This window comes from Haliaeetus leucocephalus, unplaced genomic scaffold, assembly GCF_000737465.1.
Source record: "Haliaeetus leucocephalus isolate CR32 unplaced genomic scaffold, Haliaeetus_leucocephalus-4.0 Scaffold223, whole genome shotgun sequence".
NCBI lineage: Eukaryota > Metazoa > Chordata > Aves > Accipitriformes > Accipitridae > Haliaeetus > Haliaeetus leucocephalus.
In genome coordinates this window covers 16305-31291 of record NW_010972659.1, presented here as the reverse complement: position 1 = coordinate 31291, position 14987 = coordinate 16305, and the positions used below count along the sequence as shown (strand labels likewise).

General features: G+C 51.6%; 1 protein-coding gene across 1 annotated transcript; it reads right to left on the bottom strand.

The window, feature by feature from the left end:
* Nucleotides 1–5248: 5248 nt before the first annotated feature.
* Nucleotides 5249–6508, bottom strand: S100B (S100 calcium binding protein B). The gene is made up of 2 exons (XM_010566970.1): nucleotides 6244–6508; nucleotides 5249–5727 (listed from the first exon to the last, which is right to left on the bottom strand). The coding sequence occupies exons 1-2, from the start codon at nucleotides 6379–6381 to the stop codon at nucleotides 5587–5589; spliced, it is 279 nt and encodes a 92-aa protein (XP_010565272.1). The 5' UTR covers nucleotides 6382–6508; the 3' UTR covers nucleotides 5249–5586.
* Between the last annotated feature and the right edge of the window lie 8479 nt (nucleotides 6509–14987).

Below are 14987 nucleotides of genomic sequence, written 5' to 3'. Positions count from 1 at the left end.
ATCATGTTAGTAGATGATAGAGCTGGATTACATCTAAGAACTCACAGCTAACAAAACTGCATTAGGTAATTCGCTTATCTTTTGCACTTCAGGATTTACTTGATGCTGGGTATACTAAGATATAACTCATTGTTGAACTGATGTTTATTTTAGCTGGTTAATATACTATAAGTATTTATGTGGTCAGATATTTCAAATGAGATGTTTCTAAACCAGAGTTTCTTGTCATGACAAATTCTAACGTAAATTTTTGCTACAGTCTTTAGATTTTGTTTTGTGACCAGTCATGTTGTTTAGGAGGAACTAGACACACTGGGTTTTATTTCCACTTCGGTTATGCCAGTGCCATATAAGCAGAGTTCTATCTTTTTTTGTATTTCAATACATGTTATTAAAATAATATACACCACTATCTTTTCCTCCAGTCACTTTTTTTTTTTTTTAATCCTGTTCTCACCTAAACATAAAAGTTTGCTTATGGAAGTGAAAAACATTTGCAAATTTTCTAGCATTTGTTAAAACTTAGCTTACAAAGGTAACTGCAAAATAACGATTTGTTTTTATTTCTAGCATTTTTCTCTGCCAAACGTGGACGATAGTGCCATGGTGGTTGTGTCTATACTTGTAACCTGGCATGCCTACATGGAGAATCAAAATTTCAGTGGCAAGAAAATATAAAAGTGGCCTTTTAAAAATCAATTTTCTGTTGCTTCTTAATAGTTTTGGAGGTGTTTTATTTTCTTTTGTTTAAAAAGCTTCCCATTTTGCTCTTCTAGTTTCCTGCTCTGTCAGCTGCCTGCCCCCTGCAATCAGAAGTCCACACTGTTTGGGATGCAGGATGAACTCAGACTTTGTACAGTAAAATCCAGTGTCGAGACTATTTCAGAATGGAAAAACTGAAAATATGCTCTAATCCCCTGACTGTTGCAGTACAGTAAGTAAGGCCAGGCAAATCCTTTAGATTTAATATCTGGTAGGGGGAACAAATTCAGTCCATGGATCACTCACAGAAATGCTGCCACTTTCTTTTGAAATGTATTTTTCAGCTTAATATACAGAGGGAGCAGGAATGTGCTTCCATGTCACTAGACTGCCAGGATGGAGGAACACACCTCAGTGCCGTCACAGCTTGCAGCGCAGAGTTCTGAACACGTGGGAGATGCAGCCCAGCAGCGCAGTGCTTTGTTTACACAATTGCTTTACTCCATCCAACAAGGTCAGGAACGTTCCTTCTCTGGGGTCTGTAAAAGTCTGCATTTGATTTGTGGGTGATTTGTGGAAAAAGCATATTTTGTTTTTAAGATAATTTATTTTTCTTGCTGCCAGCACATGAACTCTGCTATTGAATGATTCAGCCTGAATTCATATCCCATTGACAGTTAACAAGATGAAGAATATGTTTTTTAGATGTGCTAACTGCAATAATCAGCACTCCCAGTAAGATTAAATCTTACATGGAAGAACTTTTTGGTGGGGTAAGTGCTCTTCCAGTGCTGGTAATTTTGTGTCTTATCCAGAGAGAGGATTCCCTTTCCCAGATGCGCTTCACCTGTAATTATATGTGGAGAGAGTAAAAGTGCAGATTCTAATCTCCCAGAGCAAAAAGTAAGGGTAGCATTTTAAATTATGAAAATGTAATTCAGCAGAGCTACAATACAGCATGTTTGTGCTAAATCTGTCCCCATCTGTCACTTTTCTAGTTTGCGAAGTTAATTTGAGTCTGTTAAACGTCTCAGGCTGCTCCTGTTGGTGTACTTGCTTCTCTTTGTTTCACTTTTAGTACTGTTGGTAAATAGTTCTTGTCTTGACAGGGCATTTAGTATTAGAAACCATCCATTGGTGCCCTTCCTGGTGGGAAATTTACTTGCATCTTCTATAGGGAGTCAAAAGCATAACTGACAAATATGTCCAAATGTCAGGTAGGCACTGCTAGTGTAATGCTGCTGTTTCATCCTCGGGGAGCCTTCCAGGGCCTTGAGGGTCCCACGGCACAGACCCCAGAGCTCCATGTTACCAGGCCAGCTTTTCTGTGGTTGTCACACACTAGTCTGCACTAATGACAAAAATGTGGATTTTCTGAGCTCTCCTGGGATCAGTGGAGAGGTCGGGTCAGCCTAACCAGTGCCAGTGAGGAGTTGTAAGAGCACACACACATCAGGTATCCAGGAGGCTGATTCTGTTGGCTGGGATGGGGGCATAACTAAAAATTATTTAATAATGTCGTTAGCCTATCACTTTCCCTTCCTGAAGAGCGAACCATCCCTGCCAGAGCCTGAAAACCAGTGGCGTCAGGACTAGCACTTCTAAGTATTGTCATGGTTTAACCCCAGTCAGCAGCTAAGCACCACGCAGCCACTCACTTCACTTCCCCCCCACCCCGTGGGATGGGGGAGAGAATCAGGAAAAAAAAAGTAAAACTTGTGGGTTGACATAAGAACAGTTTAATAGAACAGAAAGGAAGAAAATAATAATAAAATGACAGTAATAATAATAAAAGGTTTGGAATATACAAAACAAGTGATGCACAGTGCAATTGCTCACCACTCACTGACTGATGCCCAGTTAGTTCCCAAGCAGCGATATGCCCCCGCTGGCCAACTGCCCCCAGTTTATATACTGGGCATGATGTCCCATGGTATGGAATACTCGTTGGCCACTTTGGGTCAGCTGCCCTGGCTGTGTCCCCTCCCAACTTCTTGTGCCCTCCAGCCTTTTTGCTGGCTGGGCATGAGAAGCTGAAAAATCCTTAACTTAGTCTAAACACTACTTAGCAACAACTGAAAACATCAGTGTGTTATCAACATTCTTCTCATACTGAATCCAAGACATAGCACTATACCAGCTACCAGAAAGAAAATTAGCTCTATCCCAGCTGAAACCAGGACAAGTATCTAGCCTGTCATTGCTGGGAGGTTACTGAGTTTTTTAAACCTTTTGAGCCTCCTTCAGAGCTGGCTGTGATGTCTGCCTTGCAAAGCTCTGACACCTGCTCCTTGGTCAGCCCCAAGGCTTGAGAGGTTTTCCCCAGAAAGCATCACTGCGCTTCTGAGCCCCTCGCAGCCCTACTCAAACCCCTTGTTGGCATGGCAGCATCCTTTTTCTAGGCTGGACACAGGGGGCTTGCGCGGTCCGTGGGGACCCAGGGTGTTAGCAGAAGTGCCGTGGGTTGCTGCCTGTGCCTGTGTGTGCAGGAGGGCAACGTGCAGGGTGGATCGGCAGTGGTGAGGTGTTGGCAGAGGCACCTCATGCTATATGCTTGGGCTGGTGTTGCCCAAACTGCTTTGCCTGCCTCCCCCGCCACGCCAGTGTACGGCTGTCCCCACAATCGGCGCTCTGCGCCGAGGCACCGCCTGTGTCAGAGAGCAGCAGGACAGAGAGCAACGGGAGCAGAGCTGCTGTGCAGACAGGGTGACGCTGAGGCCTGTGACCATGCAGTCTCTGTTTCAGGAATTTCACTTCAGGAAAGCTCTGCTTTCCTTGCTGACTGGGGACTCCTCCCCAGTCCCACTCCTGTCCAGGAATCAGTAGCCAAGCACTGCATGCTGCACCACTGGCGGTCAGAGTGCTCATCTCAAGGGAAGACATGCTCTCATCCTCCCTGACAAGAGGCACCTGCTCTGCTCCACCTTCTCCTGTGCCAGGTAAAGCCTCCATGAATTCCCAGCAGTGGTGTTGCTAAGTCAGGATCAGCCTTGCTGCCAGAAACATGTGCACTCCCTGCTCCTGCTCTCATTGCTCGCCAAGGGATGGGACAGCCTGCTCTGTAACACAGCCATGTGTTAACACCTACAGCTCTTTACCGCTGCGATGCTGTGCAGAGCTGCTGAAAAGGCCCGGTCTTGGCGAAGGATTCCTCATCCATGTGACCACTGCTGGTGTGTTGAGGTGGAAGGCAGGTGGGACTTGGAGACCTGCCAGCCAGCTTCAGCAGCAGAACCTTGTGCTGAAGCATCTGACCCCTCTGCTGAACTCAGGTTCAGGCTCAAGAGAAGGTCATGAGAGTCCCATCTACCCTGCCTAACCTCGGGGACACTGGGACAGACAGTGTCCCCATTCGTTGTCCTCACATGCTGCCTCAGGTCCATACAAGCGTTGGAAACAGCTGAACTGAGAACGGATTAGGATGTTAAAAATGTGGTGGAAGTAACTTGGATGCTAAACAATTTCTAAACAAATGAGCACTACCCTGGGATGGCAAAACTGAGGCAGATGAGAACAGCAAGATGGCCCGTCTGAAGATATGTCATTTTGCGCATGAAATCATTATGAAATGTGGAATGAGGTAAAAACAACATCTGTAGGCATCTATGTCATGAATTTGTCACTACAGATGTTGCTAGCCACGAATGCCTAACTCACAGGTACTGCTGAGCTGGACGGCAAGTGCAGACTGAAAAAGGCAGGAGCATAGGCTTTGGGGAAATTGTCCTAGGTTTAGCTTTGGTTTTGCAAAGGCTCACCAGTGCAAGCCCCTGGATGACCTTGGCAGCAGCGGACACATCCTGAACAGCAGCAGTTCTGCGGAGGTGTAGTGCACTCCTTTGGCCTCGCAGGTACATCTGCCAATTTGGACAGCCAGGCGGAGCATGGTGGTGCCGACCATAGTGGCCAGCCATAGTGATGCCAGGGAGGAGATGAAGGGTCAATGCCCAACAAGAAGCCGAGGGGTGTGAGCTATAGTAGTGCTTCAGGCTGCATCCTCCAGCTTTCCCCTCTGACAGCGCAGGGCAGCTGGGACAAAAGGACATGTCTTTCACCAGAGACCAGTTGTGGCCCAGAGACCGAAACAACATTTTATTCTCACCATTTCCACACACTCTGGAGGCTGTGCCTGGTCTATGTTAAAGCACTGTGGTCACACTGGGTAGATTCCCCCTTCCCTTCTGACTGAGCCTGGAGACCTTGCCGAGGCACATCCCAGGCCCAGAAGCTGTCCCCAGCCCAGGAGCTTCATATGCTTTCACTTCCAGTTCTGCAGGCTGCTAAAAGTAGGATTCATTGACAAGAGAAAAGCCTGGGCTGTTAGATGGTTATGCTTTGCCTTTCAAGCCAAGGGTGTCTCAATTTGCCAAGAAATGCATGGGCTCTGCTGAGCCCCTGTGATGGGACAGGGGCTGTGCTGCCTGGGTTAGTACGATGCACAGGGCAGTTAGAGCCCACAGGAATCAACGGGAGCCTTTCCGTTCAGGCCAGTGGGCTCAGAACCAGGCTTCTGTAGCCAGCCCCTCTGTATCACCTCCTACTTCAGCCCTTGAATTTCCCTTTTCCCTTTGCAAGCAAGCTTGGATCATGGCATCTGCCTGCCTCCAGCCCCGTGCACATCCCTTGCATACAGCAGCAGGGAAGGAGCTTGAGACAAGGCATTCGCACACTGCATCCAGCCAGGTGGGCACTGGCCAATAGGCTTTCCTGAGCCGTGCGGGTGTTTCTTGTTCACAAAGCCACAGAACTTAATAAGCTGCTTAAGTCTAGCACAAGCTTAACTCCAAGGAGCCCCTAATAGCACCCAGTCTTTTTCCCAGAGGAGCGATGCTACTCTGCATCTCTCCAGCATGAGCAGGACGTGCTTGCCTGCTTCCCACCAGCTCACTCGTGCTCAAAGAACTCATGGCAAGCAGCGGTGACCATGGCAATGAAGGCTACAAACTCCTGGAAGTCGCACTCTGCATCCCCATCGCTGTCCAGCGCCTCCATGACTTTGTCCACAGTCTCCTGGTCTTTGATCTCCTGAAGGGATACAAACAGGCAGCCAAAGCTGGGGAGGATCAGAGCGAGGCCCAGACAGTAACATGTCCCTACTTCTCAGGTGCTCTCATGGCTGAATCTCTGTTCAGTCACATCCCAAATAGCTCGTGACTGTTTCCCATCTGTGTGGGGCACTGCCCTGCGCCTGCAGCAGCATCTGCGCAACAGCAGCCCTCCTGAAGCAGAAATCGCAGCCACAGCTGTGCCGCTGGGAAGGGACATCTTGAGCCCCTTGGGGCAAGGCTGTCCCTCCTTCCCAGAGAAGGAAATTTCTCTAATATCCAACCCAAACCCCAGCCCCCAACACAGGCTGTTGCCCTTGTCCTGCCACCTGCTGCTCCTGCAGAGCTGGAGCAAAGTGTTGAATGTACTGCTTCGTGAATAAACCCCTTCCCCTGTGCTTGCTTCCCATGGGAGATGGAGTTAGCGGAGCCTGGAAGCTGCTCAGCGCAGCTCCCCGACCCCAGCCAGGCACGCTGCGCAGAGAGCAATACTTACACCAAGGAAATGGGTCAACTCGTTGTTAATGAGCTCCTTCAGTTCTGATTTCTTCAGCTTGTGCTTGTCTCCCTCCTTCCCTGAGTACTGGTGGAAGGCATCAATGATGGCGATCATGGCCTTCTCCAGCTCAGACATGGTCACAGCGTGGCCCTGAGGTCAGAGGGAGCGGTGGGTGTGTTAGCCTGGGCAAGCTCCAGCGATGCCTTTTGCTTTGCAAGCACGGCCACACTGGGGCTCCCCTCATCGGTCAGCAATGCTGGACCCTGCACTCAAAACATGCTGCTGCACCGCTAGCAGCTCTCGCTTCAGGGAGCAAGATCCCAAGAGACCTTGGCTCTGCCTGCAGGAGCTCTCAAGGAGAGGAGAGCATCAGCGCGAGGAGTGCCCAGTACAGGACTGGCGCATGCCAGGAGCTGACACATCCCTTGGGGCTGATGTGAGTTTGGCACCTTGGGTCTCCGTGTGGGCAGAGCACAGGAGAAAGAACGAGGAGAGGCTGCAAAGCCCTGGTGGCTCCCAGCAAGGTGCTGCTGCATTTTCCGTATGTGCAGACCTGGCTAGCAGGCAGCATGCTGTCACTTCACCTCTTCTTTGGCTCCCACTGCTTAACCCATTGCTTTTTTCTCCTTGCTTGGGAGAGGGGTGGGCAGGGATTTCATTTCTGCACAAGGAGCTTCAGAAAAGTTTTGCTGTCACAGGCGCTTTCGCCTCTGCCTTTCTTGCCTGCAGGCCTCTCTCCAACTGAGCAGTCAGGGGAACCCGGGCAGGAACCAGTTTTGATGAGTGCCATTGGGACAAAATAAGCACATCTCTAACCTCCCTCCTCCCACACTTGATCTGCAGACCCTCTTGGGAATGTTAGTAATTGGGATTGCAGCATTTTCAGCAGATTTCACAAACAGACAAACCAAAGAGACTGTGATCGAACAGGGAGAGATGCAAAACCACCTTCCCAAAAGCTGTTGAATGCACTGATGCTGGGGGGGAAAAAAAGCCTTATTGTCTGGCACTCGGTTAATTCATACCCCACGGATAAATGTCTCCTGCCCTGCGGCCTGTCTCTTGTTTCAGCACCGCAAGGCCCGATGCTGAAGGCGCTGAATCTCATCCCACAGCCTGATTCTCAAGCCGATGCCCTCCCCCCGTGCAGCAGTTGGTGTCCAAACTGCGAGACTGTTTCCAATCAGGTAAGAAATATTCTGGAAGCACTTCACGCATGCATCCTAACAGCCCTTTGCATGCTCCTGCCCTGCCTGCACCAGGCTGAGCTAGCTGCCAGCAGCACTGCCTGCTCCCCGTCCACGAAGCTGAGGAGTGTTTCAGCTCCCTGCTGGCCTCTGCTATAGTGGCAGAGCTCGGAGCTGCGATGGTGTCCCCCATGCCACCCCTCCCGCGGCAGCAGCCCGCCTGCTCCAGTAGCCAAGTGCCTGCCCGGCATCCCCCGGCCCCTCTCACCTCCCTGCTGGCGGCGGGGCTGTGGCACAGCAATGCGATGCAGCCGGGTGCCCCGGGGGGACTCGCTGGCTTCTTATGCCCGGGGGCGGAGAGCCCGGGGCCCTGCCGCAGTGCCTGCAGCACCAATGGCAGCTGGAGGCGGGGGCGTCCAGAGCCGGGCACTGGGCCCGCACTGCACAGTGATGCACACAGGGATGCATTGACTCGCTGCCAGCCCACGGCCGCAGACGTGGGAGCTGTTGGAGAGAAAGCTGCCGTTGTGAGAAAAAAAATAACTGGGCAGTCAGCAGGAGAGCCGGCCTGGTGGCATCGCTTGTACTGCCGCTCTCATCCACAGTAAAGACAATGAATTGTGAGCCACGGCTGGACAGGCGTGGTCAGAGCTGGACTGGGGGCCCCAACACCTGCCCCAAGGCACCCCACAGCCAGGGCCAGGTGTGTGGAAACGATGGAGCCCTGCTACCCCTGTGGGCCCTGATCCAGGGCTCCAGCACCTCTGGGGCGGACATTTTTATTTGCATGGCAGCTTGTGCCTGCAGCCTCTTGTCCCTTCGCTGTGCACCTCTGAGATGGGTCTGGCTGTGTCTTCCCTGCCACCCCATCAGTCTGGGGAACAGTGGGACCCTTTGCAGGGGAGTTGCAATTGTATCGAGCTGTAAGCGGTCAAAGGACAGAGCTGGCAGCAGTGGCAGCTCCCCCCTGATGCCTCCTGGGGGGACAGTGCCAGGTTCGGAGGCATGCCTTGCTGTAGCCTTACAAAAAGCTGTGTTAAGTTGCTTTGGGTTATAAAGGTGCTCTCACAAGGCTGTCACCCAGCCAGTATCTGTGACACCACACTTTTGTCTAAGGGATGGTGGGAACCTCCTGCCTGCATGTACCTGTTGTCCATGTCACGGCCTCTGCCAGCCCCAGCAGGCACCACAGGCATTAAATGCACTTTTATTTAAACCCAAGAGCTGTAAGTCTCCCTTTCGACCAGAGACTCCCTTGCAGGCTGGTGCATAGACCTGATGGAGGTGATGCTTTGTGGGGGCTGGCAGGCAGCCCGGCAGGGATGGGGGATCTGGAGGGAAGCAGGTGACAAGCAGCAAGAGCAGAAAGGAGCATCTTTTGCCCAGACTGCTCCTGGTGGCACAGTACAAGCGAGTGGTTGATAAATGCAGTGAACACGCTGAAGAAAGCAAGTTTTCACTGTGTTTCATTGCCTAGCCACACTATTCCCCAAGAATGAGATGGGATGAGCCAAAGTTGAAGCTGTCTGCTATTACTGATGTGGCATGTTTCCATTTGTGCCTTTTCACTGCAGCACAGGATCAATAATTGCTTTATGTCTTAGGCCTTTGTTGAATTTCAGACTCAGTGCAACTTGGAACAGGTCACCACTGTTACCAGGAAGACACTTTAGCAATACCTACGATGGAGAGCCCAGGGGTGTCATTTTATTACCATGGTCAGCTCCTGTGTAGAAATGTGAGGAGTTTAAGAGCCTTATACAAATGCTTGTGGGGTAGGATGAAGGTCCAGACATCTTCAAAAATGTCCCTTTGAAAAGGCAAGACCAGGTTGCTGGCAGTTCCTGTGTTCCCCAAAGCTACCATGGTATTTTTCTCCATTGATAGCGATTAGATCTGGTAGATATCTTAGCTCAGTCATTAGCCAAGAAACATGTCAAAGCACACCATTTCTAGTCAGAGACAAGATCCTAGCTTGGCTTCATTAAACCATTTTCTGATGTCATTCTTGAAAGTGACCTTTACTTAAAATGCAACAGGAAGAACAGCATTTGGCAGATCAAAACCTGAACAGTCTTGAAATTCTCTTTCCTGCTTATTCATACTGTCCATTTCACCCCAAATCATTCTGATGTTTATCTTTTACAGGGAATGATCTGGAACAATCTTCTGCGCTGGCTGATAGGGTGGGAAGGAGCAGGAGAATCAGGTGTGAACACCAGAAACCTTGGCCCTTTCCTGCCTCTGCTAATGAGCAGCTCCAGGTCACTTCCCTGATCCTTGTCTGGGCTCACAGCCTAGCAAACACTGCTCTCCTGGCCTGGGTTGTCCCTGACCCAGCCTGTGAAAGTCAGGAGGCCTGGGCATGGATGTGGGGCTGAGACCTGGCTGCTCTTTTAGTGCTGCCCAAAGAGCTGCTTCCATTATTTGAAAATTCATGGTCCTGATCTTTGAACAGGAGAGTGTAACCTTGGGGCTTCTTTCCTCAGGGTCACCGCTTCCTTGCCAGAACTTTGGGCTGATGTGTTTAAAGAAACAGAGGGTTTTACAGAGCCCAAGGCCGAGCAAAACACTTCAGCCCTCTGCCTGTCTCCCCCTCCCCAGTAAAACACAATGTGGGCTCTTCATAGCAGGCTCAGGGAGAAAAGCCAGTGTATTTCTTTGTCTCTCTGGTGTGTGTGGCACCAGGCTCTGCCAGACCACGAGACAAAGGCCGGCGGTCATTGAACTGGGAGAAAAAAAGTAATGAAAGCAGAGGAATTTGGGTGGGAGGGGGAAGAAGCTGCTTCTGCCTCCGCAGGGCTGTGCTCGCAATCCCAGCACACAGAGCAGCGTTGCAGAGAGCAGGTTTCCTGGCTCTGTGCCATGGTTACTGTGTCCATTTCTGAACCCACAAACATGGCAGCCAGAGATAAGCTAGGGTCCTCATGGGAAGCCTCAAATGATGCCTAGAAGCAGAAACACCAGGACACATCTGGGAATTGGGCTGGTGCTTGTTGAAGTTGTTGGGGGGAGAAGACAGGCCCTATTTAGTGCCCTGCACATAGGTCCAGGGAGCCCAAAGGGTTGTGTCTGCCCCAGGAGGGACCAGCTGGGCCCTGCGCCATCTCTGCTAGCCCTGTGCAAATGTCACCTCTGCTTCTGCCTGAGGACAAGGAGAGACTGGGCAGGCTCCATGAGATGAGCAGTGGGTCTTTCTTGCCCCCACAGAACAGACTCGCAAGGTTAAGATAGTGCTTCCCTCTTGGGAACCACAGGCAGAGGTAGTTTTACATCCACCTTCATCTTATAAATCCTGGGCTCTGGCTAACTGCCATTTCCCCCGATCCCTTTGTTCCCTCGCCATCCTCCCAGCACAACCATGCACTAGGGTTGAAGAGGAACAGCTCTGGACCTTGCTGCTGGCCCACCAGGTGCTGTCATCTTGGCAGTTTTTGTGACCCCTTAAGAAAACAGCGAACAGTGCTGCTGCCACTGAAACAAATTCTCTGGAGTTGAAAACACGGGGATGCTCTTCACCTTGTCTGAAACATGGCCTTGAGCTTAGGTCAGTTCCTGGCTGAATTCAGCTGAAACAACAAGAGACTACTCTTAAGTTCATTAAAAAGATATATGAATATGTTCTCCATCAAACGTGCGCCGAGAAAAGGCATTACAGCATCGATCCAGAGTATCTTTCCAGCTCCTGGTACAGACAGCAGCCTCAGCAGGAGAGGGCAGCAGGCTTGCTGGTGGAGCAGGGTGCTCACACCCTTTGCTGCATGGAGCCAAGTTACCTTAACAGGGACATAGGAAACCATGGGGATTTTATAGATGCTTCTAAAACACCTGTGTTTCTGCTTGAAATATTTCTGCTGACAGAGTGACCATTTTGGGTCTCTATCTTCTCTCAAAGCAGAGGCAGCCATATTTAGACCATGTTCTGTAAAATCCCTTTGATCAGATCCCTTTTAATACAAACTAGATGATATCCCATGGCTTTACAGTACCTTTGCAATTTTTGCTCTAGCAGCATAACAAATAGCAGCTGGCAGATAAGACCTTAGTGTCATGTGCTGGACTGCAATAAAAGTGGGGGGAAAGTTGTGGCATTTGCTTTTATGAGCTGATGGCATCCCTTTCTCACGGGAATACTTTTCAGCTTCTAAGGTCTCCAGCAAGCAGAGTGCCCACAAACAACAGGAACAGAGCGTTACCCTGCCTGTCAACTGTGGTCTAAGCCTCAGACATACAAAAACTAGTATAAAAATAATGCCCAGGTAACAGGAGTTTGGCAATTATTAAAAATAAAAGTTTCATAACTAAAACAGAATTTCTAAGGCAGGCAGGTTGTATAGAGACAGAAAAATACCATCAATTGGTTCATCTTCCATCACTGCCTTTAGGCAAATATTACCATAAATCATCTGAAGATTTTGGCATCCACAAGGAACTGGAGATACTTACATGAAGCTCATCTCAGGCAGATTCATTATGACAACTTTTTTTTTCTTAAACCAGAAATAAACAACAGGCTATTAAGTCCCAAATACAACACCCATATCGGTGAACTTCTGGAGTTCTCTTTGTCCATTTAAACTGTGCAAGAGAAAGAACACAGCTCTCCCTAGTGCGGACCAGTGGTATGAGGCTGAAGTCAAAGATTTTATCCTCATGCCATGACACCCCCCAGGAGGACTCCAGCATTGTAAGTTGTTCAGACAAAATTCTGCTGTTACTGAGCACAGCCAGGGCTGAACTTGTGTGGGACCTAAGCCTAGTTTATAAAATAAAGACCAAATTAATTCTCTAATTCCCAAATAAAATTACTGTATCCTCTCCAAATAATCCCTGAGGTTATGCTGGACATGAGTGAAGAGCTATTTGCTAGCAGAGGAGCATTTTAAATTCAACTTGTAGTGTGTGAATACAGTAAGTATTAATTCACAGACATATTTCTGTCCTGGAGTGCTGATGGGTGCCACATTTCAGAGTAGTTCTTTTATCCCTGGGCCCCCCCGTGTTCCCCGAGACCCCTGGGGACTGCTGTGCCAGGCAGTGCACAGACATGGAGGCAGTCCCACCCTCCAAGGCCCTAGAGTCAAGGTTGAATTTTGATCACAAGTATTTACGGCCACGAATTTGGGCTTTTCCACCTGAACTTTCCATTGGCTTAGCTTGATCTGGTATCGCCTCTGCAGTAGGAGGGAAGCCAGGTCACTCTGAAAGGCAGCAGGAAGAAATTTTATCACTGCATTTAAACAAGTACACATTAAATTCCCACCCAGCCCTTCCAAGACACAACAGCAGCAAGTAAAGCATCTCCGTCTCACACGTGTCCTACCCAGAGCAGGATTTATAGCGTGTGTTATAAAAACTGTGCATTGCCTTGGAAGGACAGAGGCGGTAAACAACCAATACCTGCAGGAGGAAAGAAAAGGGGAATTCATCCATGCTGAGGATGTGCACTTTAAGTCCATGTCCCCACAGCTCTGGGATGCAGCTGCAGGGCCCCAGCCTGTGCCAGGAGGGTTTGCCAGCCAGGCGTGTTTCTGTCCCACAGAATCCCATTTGCAGCCCAGCTCAGGCCTGCCTCCTGCAAAGCAGTCCCCAACATTCCTGGGCTGCTCACTTCTGCCAGTGACACAAACCCCGGTTTATGTCTGTCCCCAAGGGGCTCTGCGGCTCCTCGCACACCTCCCCAGGCTCCTGTTGGTTTTCTCTGGCTCACGGCAGGGTGCTAGGTCCCTTCCCAACCACCCGTGTGCCTGATGGAGTTTGCACCTCCATTCTGGGAGCCCTCTTGAGCTGGGGAGGTTTGAAGAGCTAAAACTTCCTTGCTCACTGTCCCAGGCAGGGAACGCTGCCAAGTGCGGGGCAGCACTGGGGGCATTAGCAGAGAGATGGGGGCACATCACTGGGACAGGACAGGACGGGAGGAGCTCTGCCCCCTCCTCATAGGCCTCATGGACCGCTGTCCCATGGCAGCGCCTGCAGGAGGATGACACCCCTCACCCCCCCAACACTGCACCCATGCTGGGGGCACCGAGGCAGGGTTCATAGGGGGGACGCCTGACTCACCCCATCACCTGACACCAGAGGTGAAAAACCACCACCCATCCTCACCCCAACCCTGGCGGTGTTTTTATAAGGGCCTGCAGACCCTTGTGCCCATGACAGGATGTGCCACATGTCTGTTCTCCTGTAGCCCCAAGGTTACAGCACCCATAAAGCATAACAAAATGTTTCATGGGTGTCACCCCTGCCCGCCGCACCCCTCCTCACCCGGGCAGGGCCCTGGTATTTAGCGGGTGCCCGCCACCCCGGGCGAGCCGTGCCGAGGACGACGATCAGGGGTGCTGCTGGCGGCGGTGCTTTTGAAGGGTGCTGCCGGCATTGCCTCTGCTGGGAGCTTTTCTGCAGGTTGGGTGAGCGACAGCGGCTGCCCAAGGCAGCGGCAGTGGCTGGTGGGTGCAGGGCAGCTGGGGAGCACAGGGGCAGTGGGAGCATGGGCACCCATGGGTCCAGGTGCACCGTCCCCATGGCTGGCGCTGCACCGAGACACGGTGTCCCCAGCCCCTTGTGGTCCACGAGGACGTGGGCTGGGCACCCGGGCTGGGCTGGAGTTGGTTTATTATTTCCACCAACAATGGAAACGACATGCCCGGGCTTTAAGGGTGCACAGAGGTAGGGACAGTCACTCTCGGGGTTGGCACTGTCACCCAAAGGGACGGGGTGGCTGTTGGGGTCTGCGGGGGGGCGGCACTCCTGGGCAAGCAAACATGGTCTCTGTGCCCGGGACAGACACGGGGGACAGAGGAGCTGGGTCCCGGCTGCTGGCAGGGTGATGACAACCCCATGGCAGGAGGTGCTGCAAGGAGGGGGACGCGTGCAGGGACAGACACAGTGGCACATCCCCACGGAGCCAGGGGCAGCAACACCACGGCATGCCTGCGGCGCTGAGCCTGGGCTGGTGGCCCACAGCCACCCGTGTGAAGATGGGTCCTCAGGAGGAACCACCACTGCTAGGCAGTGAAGTGCCACCAACACCCACTCCACTGTGTGTGTGTGTCCATCTTTATCGATCACCCGCTTGTCCAGCACCACCGTTAGCTGCTGTTCTTGCTCCTTGTCACCTGCTCCCTTCTGGATCCCCCTTCCCTGCCGGGCTGCCTGCCGGCCCCCACAAAGCATCACCCCCGTCGGGTCTGTGCACCAGCCTGCCAGGGAGTCTCTGGTGGAAACTTGGAGCTCTTGGGTTTAAATAAAAGTGCATTTAATGCCCGTGGTGCCTGCTGGGGCTGGCAGAGGCCGTGACATGGACAACAGGTACAGGCAGGCAGGAGGTTCCCGCCATCCCCCAGACAAAGTGGCAGTTCCCGGCCGGGCGACAGCCTCGTGAGAGCACCTTCATAGCCCAACGCCACTTGAGGCGGCTTTTGGTGAGGGCAAGGCACGCCCCCGAGCCTGGCACTGTCCCCCTGGCAGGCAGGCGTCGGGGCGGAGAGGGCCGAGGTGGTGGCCGAGGGGAGGCAGCCTGCCCTGCCCGGCCCGGCCCGGCCCGGCCCAGCCCGC

What these genes read in the sequence shown, in the direction of transcription:
- S100B (XM_010566970.1), bottom strand. Translation starts at nt 6,381, where the DNA reads ATGTCTGAGCTGGAGAAGGCCATGATCGCCATCATTGATGCCTTCCAC. An exon ending in AGTTGACCCATTTCCTTGGT is followed by an intron (nt 5,728 to 6,243) that starts GTAAGTATTGCT and finishes GTATCCCTTCAG; the next exon opens with GAGATCAAAGACCAGGAGAC.